Source organism: Choloepus didactylus, chromosome 3, assembly GCF_015220235.1.
Source record: "Choloepus didactylus isolate mChoDid1 chromosome 3, mChoDid1.pri, whole genome shotgun sequence".
In the NCBI taxonomy this organism is placed as follows: Eukaryota; Metazoa; Chordata; class Mammalia; order Pilosa; family Megalonychidae; genus Choloepus; species Choloepus didactylus.
Genome location: NC_051309.1, coordinates 119,745,539 through 119,758,790, shown reverse-complemented (window position 1 = coordinate 119,758,790; position 13,252 = coordinate 119,745,539). Strand labels below are relative to the sequence as shown.

General features: G+C 38.1%; 1 protein-coding gene across 2 annotated transcripts; it reads right to left on the bottom strand.

Annotated features, from left to right (window-relative positions):
- Nucleotides 1-708: 708 nt before the first annotated feature.
- On the bottom strand, nucleotides 709-12,867 carry GAR1 (GAR1 ribonucleoprotein). Of its 2 annotated transcripts, none has more exons than XM_037830458.1 (7): nucleotides 12,594-12,867; nucleotides 12,035-12,254; nucleotides 10,377-10,531; nucleotides 9,847-9,906; nucleotides 5,355-5,496; nucleotides 1,861-1,932; nucleotides 709-1,416 (listed from the first exon to the last, which is right to left on the bottom strand). In XM_037830458.1, the coding sequence occupies exons 2-7, from the start codon at nucleotides 12,240-12,242 to the stop codon at nucleotides 1,403-1,405; spliced, it is 651 nt and encodes a 216-aa protein (XP_037686386.1). In that variant the 5' UTR covers nucleotides 12,243-12,254; nucleotides 12,594-12,867; the 3' UTR covers nucleotides 709-1,402. The 2 variants fall into 2 exon arrangements, with proteins under 2 accessions (XP_037686386.1, XP_037686387.1); XM_037830459.1 differs by lacking the exon at nucleotides 12,594-12,867 and adding an exon at nucleotides 12,377-12,564.
- Between the last annotated feature and the right edge of the window lie 385 nt (nucleotides 12,868-13,252).

The window sequence follows — 13,252 nt, the reverse complement described above, 5'->3', positions numbered from 1 at the left end:
ATTATTGCACTATTATTTGTCCTTGGGACAATGCCTTTGCCCCTATGGTGCTCACTAACCCATGTCTTCTTCAAGCCAAGAGTAAAATCCCTTTCCCTAACCCTCACTGAGAATGTCATACAAAAGTCACTCTAAAACAAATACAGCCCCCTTTACTAAGTTGTAGAAGCACAACTACTTCTTCCTGTGAAAGAGTAATTTTCAAAATACTTATTTATCATATATATTTACAGCCTATATGTTCTATTAATCTTGTTGCAATACCATTAATCACAAAAGAAACACGAAGCCCAAAATACTGTTAGATAGGCAATACCTTATGCTACTCAAACTAGCATTCAAGAGTTAACAGAGAATGGGGTAGAGCATGCTAGAAAATTTAACAAAAATAGAAACAGCAATCCTTCTGGGGACTGACACATGGAAAGAGAAAAAAAATCAGTCATATGGTAAGTGATCCAATATCATGGTATTCTAGTTTATATCATGGTATTTCTTTAACATCTAAAACTATATTAGCAATGGTGACCAAAGCTAACTGCATTTGTAACATCTCTGCCCAGGAATCTGAACATGTAGTAGACAAGCAAATATTTACTAATGGTTAATAACATCTTAAACCTTTAAGTCCCTTAAAGAAAGAAAAAAAAAAGCATTTGGTAAAAAACTTTCAATATTCCATCTACATTGCATGAGGACAATTAAATGTTTCTTCAAAAATTTATTGAACAATAGTTCTCACATAATCAGACTTTAAACCAACTTTAGCAGTTCATAATAAATGCTAAAATTTTCTAATCAATTTTTAACAGCAATTAGAGAAACTGCTTGTCATACACAGTGAGTTATGTACTAATATACAAAAGGAAAACACAATATAGGATGCCGATGTTCTTATTATGCAAAAGCAGTATTTTGAAAAGGGGTGTTAATTTAGAAATAATGTTAATTCCCAAGTATGGTTGTAACAGCCTATTTAAAAAGATCAGTATATGTAAACAAATCCTTTTTTCTATCTGCAATCCACCAGGTTTAAGCTTTAGTTGAATTTAACTTCAAAAATAGGCTAGGTTTAATAAACTCAGTTCTAAATAACTGAAAGGAATAAAAAACTTTATTTTAAAAATTCAAATATGCTTCAAATGAAAAGTACTGTCCATTTATTAAGCACCCACAGAGTGCCAGGTATTGTAGAAAACATTAAAAGACATAGTTCACGCTCTTTCAGAAAACTGACTACTCTGTTGCACTTATTTTTGCTTTGATGTTGATGCTGTAGTTCCAGATCATAAAATGACCAGTTCTTCAAAACTTGCTTTAATAACCAATTCCCTGATCCAAAGTAGAAGTAGATCAATAATGCAGAAGTTAACTGGTGAAGCCTCTTTGTCAACTGTTATGCTCAATGTCCTCTCCCTGATTAAGAGAAAGTTAAAGTTAGAGATTCAATTACAAATCATATTAATCTTTATTTTTTAATAACATATCACATGACTCAAATGATTTTTTTGGTGATATTTCTGAAAACAATCAGCTGGTACAAAATGGAGTAATAAAATTAACTAGACATAAACAGTAACGAGTGGGGTTTATAAACTTTATCAATCCTATGGACACATATTAATATTTTACTTTTTAAAAGATTAAGGTGACTTGAAAATGTAGAAAAAATACAGCAAAGTAAATTAGAAGTAAGTGGAAAAAAGGGAGTCAAGCAAGGAAGAATATTATAAAATAAAGCCATTCATTAGGCAAAAGCAAAGAATACCAGTGTTCTATACACTTGCTTGCAGACAGAAACAATATAAAGAGAAAACAGTAAACAATACCAGTTCTAAAAATTCAGCCATTTTCACTCACCTCTGAAACCACCACCCCCTCTTCCTCCTCTGAAGCCCCCACCTCCACCTCCTCTTCCACCTCTAAAGCCACCTAAAAAGGGGAAACATTAATTAGTTGTAGCCTATCATATTCTGATAAAACTACAAAGATCAATACAATCCTAAATTATAAAGAACAAGAAATACGGATCCACATATTTTAATTTTTTAAGAGACAAAAATGAAGAAAATGCAGTAGTTTTCCAATTGGTCAGGAAACTAAAAGTATTCTGCTTATTTTAAAATGTGATTTAACCCTATTGCTAAGTGTATGAGTCCCTCAGCTTTTGCTTATAGTAAATACTTTCTTTGAACCATGGATTAAGGCTTTTTATCCTAAGAACAAAGGGTGGAAGACATGGTGACTTTGCTCTGAAATGGAAATGATAGGATTTCACTTTATTATTCTCTCAGAGTGCCCACCTCCTCCCCTTAAAAAAAAAAAAAAATTAAGAAAGGAATGGGCTCAGATCTTTAAGAGATTACCTTCTAGCTACAGACAAACATCTACATTTATAGACTGAAAAGATCATTAAGCTGAGAGAAGCAAAGGTGAAAACAAGAGTTTACTATTTGCTGATCCAGTAACAAAAAGCTGCCCAAAGCCCAGTTTTCAAGTCCTCTCCCCTGCCACTTTGGCTCTGCCCATCATTTTCTCAACCATTCACCACACCATTCACTGATCATAACAAATGCTGCAGCCCCACCTCACCCCAACACTGCTCATCATCTACATGCTCTGCATAGTGAATGTGCCAGAGTCTTGGGGAAATACATGCATCAAAATCACAGCAATGAATTTGCTGGCAATAGCCCTTTACATCAGAAGGTATGGATTTCAATTCTGGGTCTGCCAATTGTTTCATTAGGGCAAATTAGCTTCTGTAAGCCTCTGTTTCCTTATTCATAAAATCAAGATACTATCACCTACCTCACAAGGTTTTGCTAAGTCTTAAAAGAATACATGGGTGGAGCAATAACTTCTATCTTTCCCAGCCAACCACCTCTGTGGAACCAACCATTTCCTGAACCTGACCCCATAAAGGGTTAACATCACCACTCCAGAGCCAGGAAGATGGTGGAGCAGGAGTGAGAGCAAAATTCTCCTCTGTGAAAAACACTAGATAAAGGACAGAAAGTGCTACAGAACAGCAGTTTCAGGGTTCCACCGGCTGGGCAGGGACTTCAATACCACATACTGAGTAGTAGCTGGAGAGACCGAGAGACTGTATTTAGGACCGGTGAGGGTTCAGCCCAGAATGATCGCTGGGTAACAGGTGGCTGGAGCTGGCTGCTGAGTGCAGAGGGGAGCAGCCTTCCACACCCCGTGCATGCTCCTCAGCACTTGGCTGGAGTGATAACTGTTTACAGACCCATGGCCAAGAGGCCCTGTGCAACGGACTGGCAGTTGGAGCAGGAAGACTAGTGCAGAAAGGGGCACCTTTCCATGCCCCGTGCAGCCATCTTAGCAGGTGGTGGGAAATAACCCTTCACAGCCCGAGGACTGCCAAGCTGGGGATTGGCCACCAAGCATGGAGTAAACAGCTTTCTAAGCCCCATCTCTGCAGGTGGCTGGGGAGATAACCCTTAACAGCCCCACAGATGAGAGCGCCCTTGAGGGGATTCAGCAGACTTGTGACAGCATCCACTCTTCCCCCACAGAAGCCTGTGGTGTGCACAGCCTAGAGGCAAGGGGTATATAGAAAAACTACTCATTACATACTATAGACTATACTTAATAGGAATATCTTACCAACTCTATACTAGTACTAGGGATGAATAATTAGCAGCTAATAAGAGCTCTGGGATATATTATGTTATGATAATTGTTTCAAGTTGAGAGTGGTGGTGATTGTACAACTAAGTGAAGATAATGTAAGAAATTGACCATTTATCTTGGGATAGACTATATATTAGGTGAAATTAAGAACACACTACTTAATAAATCTGGCCCTCGACTTCAGGCTTGCTCTTGTGAAACTTAGGGTTGTAAAAAGGATGATGAGCCTTCCTATAATTATGCCTAAGAGGCACCTTCAGGGAACCACTTTTGTTGCTTAGATGTGATCTTTCTCTCTCTAAGCCCAACTAGGCAAATAAATTCATTAACCTACCCCAAAACAGGGACATGACTCCAAGGGGAATGAATCTCCCTGGCGATGTGGGACATGACTTCCAGGAACGAGCCTGGCCCTGGCAGCAAGGGATTGAAAATGCCTACTTGACCAAAAGGGGGAAAAAGAAAGGTAACAAGCTGAGGTTACAGTGGCTGAGAGATCCCAAATAGAGTCACGAGGCTATCCTGGAGGTTACTATTATGCAAGCTCCAGCTAGATATCCCAAATGGCCACAGTATGCCATGCCCTTGCCAAAAGTAGTCCCCAAATACTAGTTCCCTACCTGAAATTCTATAAAAGATTCACTCACTAAGTTTTATCTCTCAGAAATTTAAATCCACCAGAATGTTCCCATGCCAGACAAGTCCTAAAACTCAGAGGCAACAGCCTCTTTAAGAACAACAATCAGATGCAGCTCCCTTCCCCATACTGTCAACACCCCCTTTTCAACATGAACAAGTTGGGTGCTCACTGCCTAGACACCCCTGAAGACTGAGAAAGAGATTAAGTGAGAGGAAGCAGTAGCAAAAAACAAGATAAGATTTAACAGAGGTCTATGAATACTGAAACTTTATATAAATATATATATATTTTTAGATGCTGGGGTGTTGGGATATCTGGAAGGAGGTAAATGACATGGTGGAACTGTAACCTATAACATTCTTTGAAATTTGCTCTGTACTTGTTGAATTGTGCTTTGAAAGTCTTCACCTTTCTGTATATACCCTATATTTCATAATAAGGAAAAAACTGAGACTGTGGAAATGTAACCCATAACAATTTTTGAAACTGCCTATATAAATACTGCTTTGTTGATCTGTATATCAAAAGTTAACATCTTTCTGTATGTATGTTATATTTTACAATAATGGAAATAGCTGAAGTTGTGGAACTGTGACCCATGACATTCTTTGAAATTTGTTCTCTGGCTGCTTGTTAAATTGCACTTTGAAAGCTATCACTGTTATGTATATATGTTAAAGTTCACAATTTTTAAAAATACATTTAAAAAAAAAGAATATATGACCAGCTCTTGCATACAATCAGTACTCAGTAACATTAATTAAGAAACTGAAATTCAGTGAAGATAACCTTATACTTTATTTAAATAAGCCAAATAAAACATGAATAAACCTTTTCTTCTTTTTAAATAAGTTCGTGACACTAAGCATTATTACTGTCAATCTGCCAAGACATGAAAGTAGCTTTACTAAAAAGAAATAAATTTTAAGAAGTTTCGCCTATATACAAAATTAAGTTGCACTCTCTAGTCTTCTTCAAATCTAAAATGTAAGAGAAAATGAATTAGCTATGATACTAAAATTTCATTAGAAATTTTCCCCAACAAGTAACTTACCACCTCTGCCACCACCTCTGCCACCTCCGCCTCTTCCTCCTCCGCGACCTCCCCTGCCACCACCTCTCGGAGGTCCTTTCTCACCTGGAGGTCGAGGTAAAAACCTCTGCAGTGGCAGCAGCTTATATGGGTCTATATAAAACTGGAAGTACAATAGAAGTGTGATGCTTGGAGGACAGTACAGTGTAATCATTAATAGCCTAGACTCTAGAATCAAGTCAAATCACAACTCTACCACTTGTTACCGTGTAGCCATGTACAAGGACTTAAATTCTTAGTGCCTTAGCTTTAACTGTAAAATGAAGATAATGAAGTATCTACCTCACATAGTTGTTGTAAGAATCAAAAGAGTAATATATATATAAAGCATTTAAACTTTGGCACATAATAAACATTCCATGCATACAAATAAAAGCCAAGAGCAATTCAATCTCATTTTCTCTTTAGAAATAGAAAATGACATCTAAAATTTAACTAAATTTTCACACAATGGGATTGACATAAGAAAAATTAAACAATTAAAAAGCATTAAAATTAAAAATAAAGCATTGACATATTACCTATTTCAAGACTTTAATAAAGGACCAAATCAATAAATATTTACTGAACATACAAAGTAACAGAGGACATGTGGAAACTAAACCCACCCTATATTTGGGGTTAAAAGGACATTTTTCAAGATAATAAAATGTAAGGAGGTATACTGTTTCACAGTTCTACACAGAGCATTCATAGCGAGCTTAAAAAAACTTAAGTAACTTAGGATGTGTGTACTCCTCTCCAGCTATCACCTTATCATTCTTCCCTTTAGAGTCAATCCTCTCAAAAATACTATCTAAATATGTACTGTCCAATATGGCACATGTGTCTCGTAACAATTAAAAATTCAATTCCTGAGTCACACCAGCCACAACAGATGTTCAATAGCCATATGTAGTAATGACTTCTGTATTGGGCAAGAATTACCATCACTGCAGGAAGTCAGACTGGACAGCATTGATCTAGAGACTATTATAATAACCTGAAGTAGATAAGTAGATAAGGCAGGCCTGAATTAAGCATAGTACTGGATCTGGAAATGAGGAGAAATAGAATATACTGAACTTAGAATCTGTGACCAAAAAACAAGCAAATGACAAAAGAAAAAAAAAAACCTAAATCGTCAAATAAATAATGCTGTAAAAAAAAGTCAGGCACATGGGCAAGAATTTTTTTTCCAGGTAGCCTAATGAGAAGTTCTTCTCAGTACTTTTTTGGGTATCTTCAGCTGCAGGCATACCAAAAGCAGTGCAGTTTCCTATTTGGTAACTGTCCGAGTTTCTATAGCCAGTCGCCATTTGCTAGCAACAAGGTGTTGACTTATCTCATCTATTCCAATCCTGCTTCTGGTCTCACCAAAAGCTAACGGACTCTATGTTGCTAAATCCAAAGAACACTTTTTAGCACCAAGTTGTCACAGATGAGTACACCCTCCTGGAAACACTGTTCTTTCAACTTTTGTTTCCTAGTTTGCTGCCTCCTTTTCTGCCTCCTTCCTTACTTCTCAATATCCACTAACAGATATTTAAATTTGGGAGGTGCCCCAAAGCCTTTTTTTTTTTAAACAGTTTTATGCATATACCATATAAACCAGATTGTATATATTGTATATACTAAGTATACAATCAATGGCTCTTGATATAATCACATAGTTATGCATTCACCACTACAGTCAATATGAGAAAATCTCATTTCTTCCAAGAAAAAGTCCCATACCCCTTATATCCCCCATTATTGACATTTAGCTTCGGTATAGTGCCTTTGTTACAATTAATGAAAGAATATTACAATGTTATGATTACAGATCTTAGTTTACATTAATTGTATTTTTTCCCATACAACACCCTATTATTAACACCTTATAATTGTGACATATGTTTGTTCTAGTTAATGTAAGAACTCTCTTATATTTATACAATTAACCACCATCATTGTCCATTTGGGTTTCATTAAGTTACACAGTCCCAGTTTTTATCCTCTAGCTTTCCTTCTGTTGACATGACTGTAGCCTTCCTCTTTCAACCATACTTACACTCTGCTTTGTTAATTACACTTATAATATATTACCATCACAAAGTATTGGCCCACTGAGTTTTTAACTGTAATCACTTTAAAAAATCCTTGAAGCAGGCCATTTTTCCCCCAAATCTCATTTGTCTTTTCATCATGTCTTATTCATTCATTCAACTTTTATTTATTTTTGTATGCTTTCAAATAATTATTTTGTATTTTCATTCAGATTATTATTCAATATCTCAAGTTCTTGAGGATTCTAACATTGCTGTTTGTCATATTTGATGACTTTCACCAATGGCAGATTATTTGAATCTTTTATAATTTTAATACAAATTAAAATAAAGTCAAGCAGACATAGCTAAAGCTACCTCATATCCTACTGTTACAGGAATTTACAAAGTTTTGAATTTGGTGAAGGTACTTCTAGAAAATCAAGCAATCACTGAATCTCACTCTATTTTGATATGCCAAGGCTGCTTAGGTTGAATTTTAAGACCTACCATTTACAACTGTGTAATCTTGAACAAGTAACTTGATATAGTAATAGAAATCATAACTGATCCATAGGCTTGCTGAAAGAGAGAGATGAAAGAAGTATACAATATGCTTAATACATTGCCTGGCCATAGTAAGCACTCAGTAAACATTAGTAAAAAGTGCTAATGATAATAATAAGAAGAATGAATGAATGAATGAAGTAGTACTTGGTCATCAAATTTCACGTAACTTTGAGGCATCAGTCAAATTTGGCTCAAAAATATATCTTTTCCAGTGTATGGACAGATGAGTACAAAAACCAAATGAATAACGGGGGGAAGGGGAGCCTAATAGGATGCTTTGGGTATTCTTTTTTACTTTAACTTTCATCTTTTTTTTGGAGTTATGAAAATGTTCAAAAGTTGACTGTAGTGATGAATGCACAACCATAAGATGGCACTGTGAAAACTGATTGTACACCCCGGATGACTGCATGGTATGCAAACATATCCAAACAAAATTGAATGCCCCAAATCCTTTTTAGGTGCTCTTTTCTTCTCGCTCTACTTTCTTCCTAGACTGTTTAATCTACTGACTGTAAACTGACAACTTCCCAATTCTTGATCTAGTACAGACCCTTCATTTGAGCTCCTGGTCCAACTTTGCCAATTATTTCACATCTCCATCTGAACATTTCACAAGTATCTCTAACTCATTATGTCCAAAACTGAACTCATTATATTTTCCCAATTCCTCTCTTCTCCATGTAGAAACTGAAATCAGACATATGAGAGATGGTGTTATTTTACACTTCCTCAACTTCACTAGCTAGTTAATTACCAAGTCCTATCAATTCTATTTACTTCATCTCTCATAAACCCATACACTCTTCTCCATTTCCATTGTCACTTACTATAGTCCAAATTATCATCATCTCTTCTGGGACTATTGCAAAGCCTTTTTACCTGGCCCCTTCACATACAATGTTGACCCATTCCAGGGGTGTGCTCTTCCCCCATCATGCTATTTTTAAGCATAAATTTAACTGTTACTTATCCTGTTATTCAAAAACAAAACAAAATTGAAACTAAAATAAAAATTCTTAACCATGACCTGAAGGCCTTAAGTGATCTAGCCTGTCTACCTATCCCTCCAGTCTAACGAACAACTATGCCCAACCTTCTTACATGTTCTATGCCCAAGCTATCCCTCCGTCTTCTTTCAGATACTTAAAGTTGCATCCTGCCCCAGAGACTCTACACATTCGGTTTTCTCTACTTTAGAATGCTCTCACTGCTTCTCTCTGACAAGCTCAATGGTTCCCAAGTGCTTGCCTAACTAAGTCAAAATCATCTAGGAGCTATCCTTTATACAACTGAATCCTGGGCCCTACCCTAACCTGAGGCCTATTGGGCCACATTTCTAAGAGTGGGCCCTAGAAATATGTCTTTATAAAAGCTTCCTCAGATAGTTCTGATCTGCAGACAGCTTTGGGAATCTTTCTGCTTCAACTTTCAGGTCTCAGCTTCTAACGCACTTCCTCAAGGAAGTGCAAACATTCTCACAGCAACCTGCATTTCTCCTTCATAGCACATTATCAAAATTTTATTGAACTACTTGTAACATCATTTAGTATCTACCTTCTTTTAATACTTTACTTAGAATGATGCTTGGTCATACAAGCTTTTTAATAAGGAGTTTTATGTAAACTAATAAAACATCCTCTAACAGCCACAGAATTTGCTAATATGAGCAAAGAATACTTTCTGGAAGGCTATATCACATGAATTACTTTTAAAAGTCAGTAAGTTCAATGTTTGAAGTATGAAACATGTCAGTTCAAAAGATTCACTAATGTTGTATTTAAATTGGGGGAGTTTCAAATGCTTCAAGCAGGACTGTCTTAAGGTTGGTCATTTGCTTACAAAATATAGGACCCAGTATGATAAACTTGACTCACCTTCTGTAGCTTTTTAAAAGAAGATGCCTTCATGTTTTCTGATAATTTAACTGAAAAATACTATTAATTTTATTAAGGAACAAATAAGCAATTACAATCAAAGAAAGTATCATGAATGCATGTGTAATTTTAAAGACAACAAGGTTACAATATATGGAAAAGGTTAAAAAAAGCATTGGAGCACCAAGAGAAAATGAGTTCTTTAAAAATAAACTTCCAACTCTACCATACTATTTCAGAGGCACCACAAATATCCAAAGCAAACCCTCAATCCTATAGCATGTATACAAATGGCCATAATTTCTAGAACTTTCCCAAAATAAGAAGTCAGCCCTTTCTGGGCCTATTATTTCAATATATATTGATAAATACATTCTCCCCTCTTGATTTTCCATTATGTTACAATCTGTAACAATACTGTCCAACTCAATGCAACAGCTATTTTAATTTAATGAATACTTAATTACCTAAGAAAGAGCAAATAGTAACCTTTGAATGAGATTACCAGATCTTCCAATTGAAAAGGATACAAAATCTCTAAGCTGTCCAAATATTTCATCCACTTTTCCAATTTGTTCTTTGTTTTCTAAGTATACTGGCGCATTGAAATATGGCACCTTATTTTCATCTGTGATGCATTTACAAACTATGTCATCTTCACAGGGATGAAGGAACTCTCCTAACACTGACACAGGACAAAAAAATGTTAGAATACAAAACTATTTCAAGTGATATTGACGAACCTCTTCTGAATACTTTCTTTTTGACTTCCTGGGATTTAATCATACCTGTTTTCTTCTGAGGCAGAAGAGCACAGTCATTAAGAATATGGATTCTGGAAGGAGACTTCCCAAGCTCTACAATATACTAGCTATGGGGTCTGGAGTAAGTGACTCAGCCTCTTCTTCCATGTCCTCATCTTTAACACAGGGCTAATAACAGTATCTACACCTAATATTGAGGCCACTCAACATATCAGTTACTTTATTCTAACTACTATGTAATTACTACTGGTATAATTATTAATTGATTGATTGACTAAACACTATGCATCATTCTCCTGGGTCCTCTTCCTTTTCCAATTCCTAATTGTGAATCAGTCTTTGTTCTTCGGCTGTCTTTTTCTTCACCTTAGAACTCACCCATTCCCCCTATCACCTCTTCACCAATGACTCTTCAATCTTTTTCAAGGAAGCCTGGAATCTCGAAATAACTACCTTTATTTCTAAGTGTCACTTTACAATGAAATACTTAACATATTCCTGCAGAACAGCTCTCTGTCCTAACCACCCAAGCTCAAAACCTGGAACCTTTTATTCTCAGTATACCTGAATTTGCCAAGTGCTACTAATTTTGTTTTGAAATCTATCCCATCTAAGCTTCCCCACTCCCACCTCAACTTCCACCACCCTAAATCAGGTTCTCAATGCTTCCTGTATGAACTGTTGCTGGGCCATGGCCTTTGACTCTAGCAATTCCCTTCTTGGAGCCATCCTGCATATGGGTAACAACCCACATACATCTCTATTAAACAATGTTCATCCTCTCTCTCCTTTGATGTGGTAGGTTTCTATTATATTCCACTCAAACCTCTCTGCCTCATTTTCTGTGACTTCCATTCCACCCTATTCTATCATGTTTTCATCTCACATTGCTTACTCCAAAACTTCTCTAATTAGGTCTTTTTCTTAACTTCCCCTCCTGTAATTTCCCTTCCAAGCAAACTGTTTTTCTTGTTTCTCTTATGTGCAGTAATTGAAAGCATGGGCCCTGCAGTCAAAAAACTTGGCTTTGTATCTCAAACATACCACTTGCTGATCACTTAACCACTAACTTTATAAACCTGGCAAAGAAACTTTTAACTCTGAACAAGTTTTCTTAACTGTAAAACGGAGGAAACAAAGGTAAGCACTCAGTACATATTTATAGCTGTTACTCTTCCTTTGAGTCCGAGCTCAAGTTTCACCTCCTCCATAATGCATTCTGAAAGCCTTCAGCCTTCTTGATCTCCTCTTTAAATGCTACAGCACGACTGCAAGTCAGTTTACAGCATTCTCCACTAATAGACAGCCTCCCCAATCAAACAGTAATCTCCTGTAAGAGCTGTACTTGATTCCGAATAAAACTCGGTGAGTAACAACACAAACCCCCAATCCCCCAAGTAGACCAAGTTTTGAAGCCGACATACAAACTACACGTTCTGGAGGTCCTTGGTCTTGGCCTCTGTTAAAGCCTCCGCGGCCACCCCCACGTCCAAATCCTCCTCTGCCGCCGCCGCCTCTGAAACTGCCGCCGCCTCCACCTCGGAAGTGATTGTTGCTGCCACCGCCGCGACTGAAGCCACCACCTCCGCCACCTCGATTAAAGCCTCCACGACCTCCGCCTCGAAAAGACATGCTCTCTCCTACCTGGTGAAAAAAATGACCCGTGCCTTTTGGTCGCTGTGGCCCTTGAATTCGCCACCTAACTCCCCTGAGCCTCGGTCAGAACACCACAAAGGAGGCTCAATAATAGTAATAATGATAGCAACCTTGTCTCCTCACAGGCGGCCTGGATGAAGAGCGGCACTTTCCCTAGGGCGCTGTGAACGCGGACACTTCACCACCTTCGTTGCCTCTGGGTTAATATCTCCTCCCCCAGCTGGCAGCAAGGTCTCCAGGCCGCATCCCCGTCCTTCCTCCCTCCCTCCCGCAGTGGGTCTCGCGTCCAACATTAGATCCTCAGACTTCCAGGGGGGGGTCACTCACCGACACCACGTGCACCTCTGGCACCGACCGTGCGCACACACCCACTCGTTCGGTACTTCCGTCACCAAAAAGACTCCTCGGCCACCGTACCCGCGAAGGGTCGGGGGTGTATATAGACGACCGGAAATTCGGTAACCAGTCTCCCAAAAGGAGCCAGTCAACGGTGTGACGAGCAACGCTGCTACTTCTCCAAAACAGCCTTCAAAACCGGAAAAGTAGAAAAGATATCAAACTTCAACGATTAGTTTACGACAGCAAGCGCAACTTGTCTGCCGGAGAGTTAGAGGAAGTGACGTACAATGGCAACGCCCTTTGCGTCGTGGCGTTACAGGAAGAGCAACTGCTCTGTTTCTCTTGGAGGTGACTGGCGTTAAGAATCTTCCTTAGGCCCCGAGCGGTTTACTGTTTGGGGCGCAGTTGCCTCTTGGTCGGTTTTGGCTCGTCGTGTGCCATCGATTTTCAGACTGTAGACTAATTCCCAGTCTTGTTCGTCGTTTCTTTGCCAACTCCAGTAACTAAGCCGCCACAGCTTTGAGGAGTTCTAATCCTGCTCTGCCCACAGGTAGATCTGGCCACCTCGGACCCCATTATAGCCAATGGACGGACTTTTCTGCGTTCTTTCAAGTTCCTTGTTTCTTCTGGATCTTTTGAACTAAGCA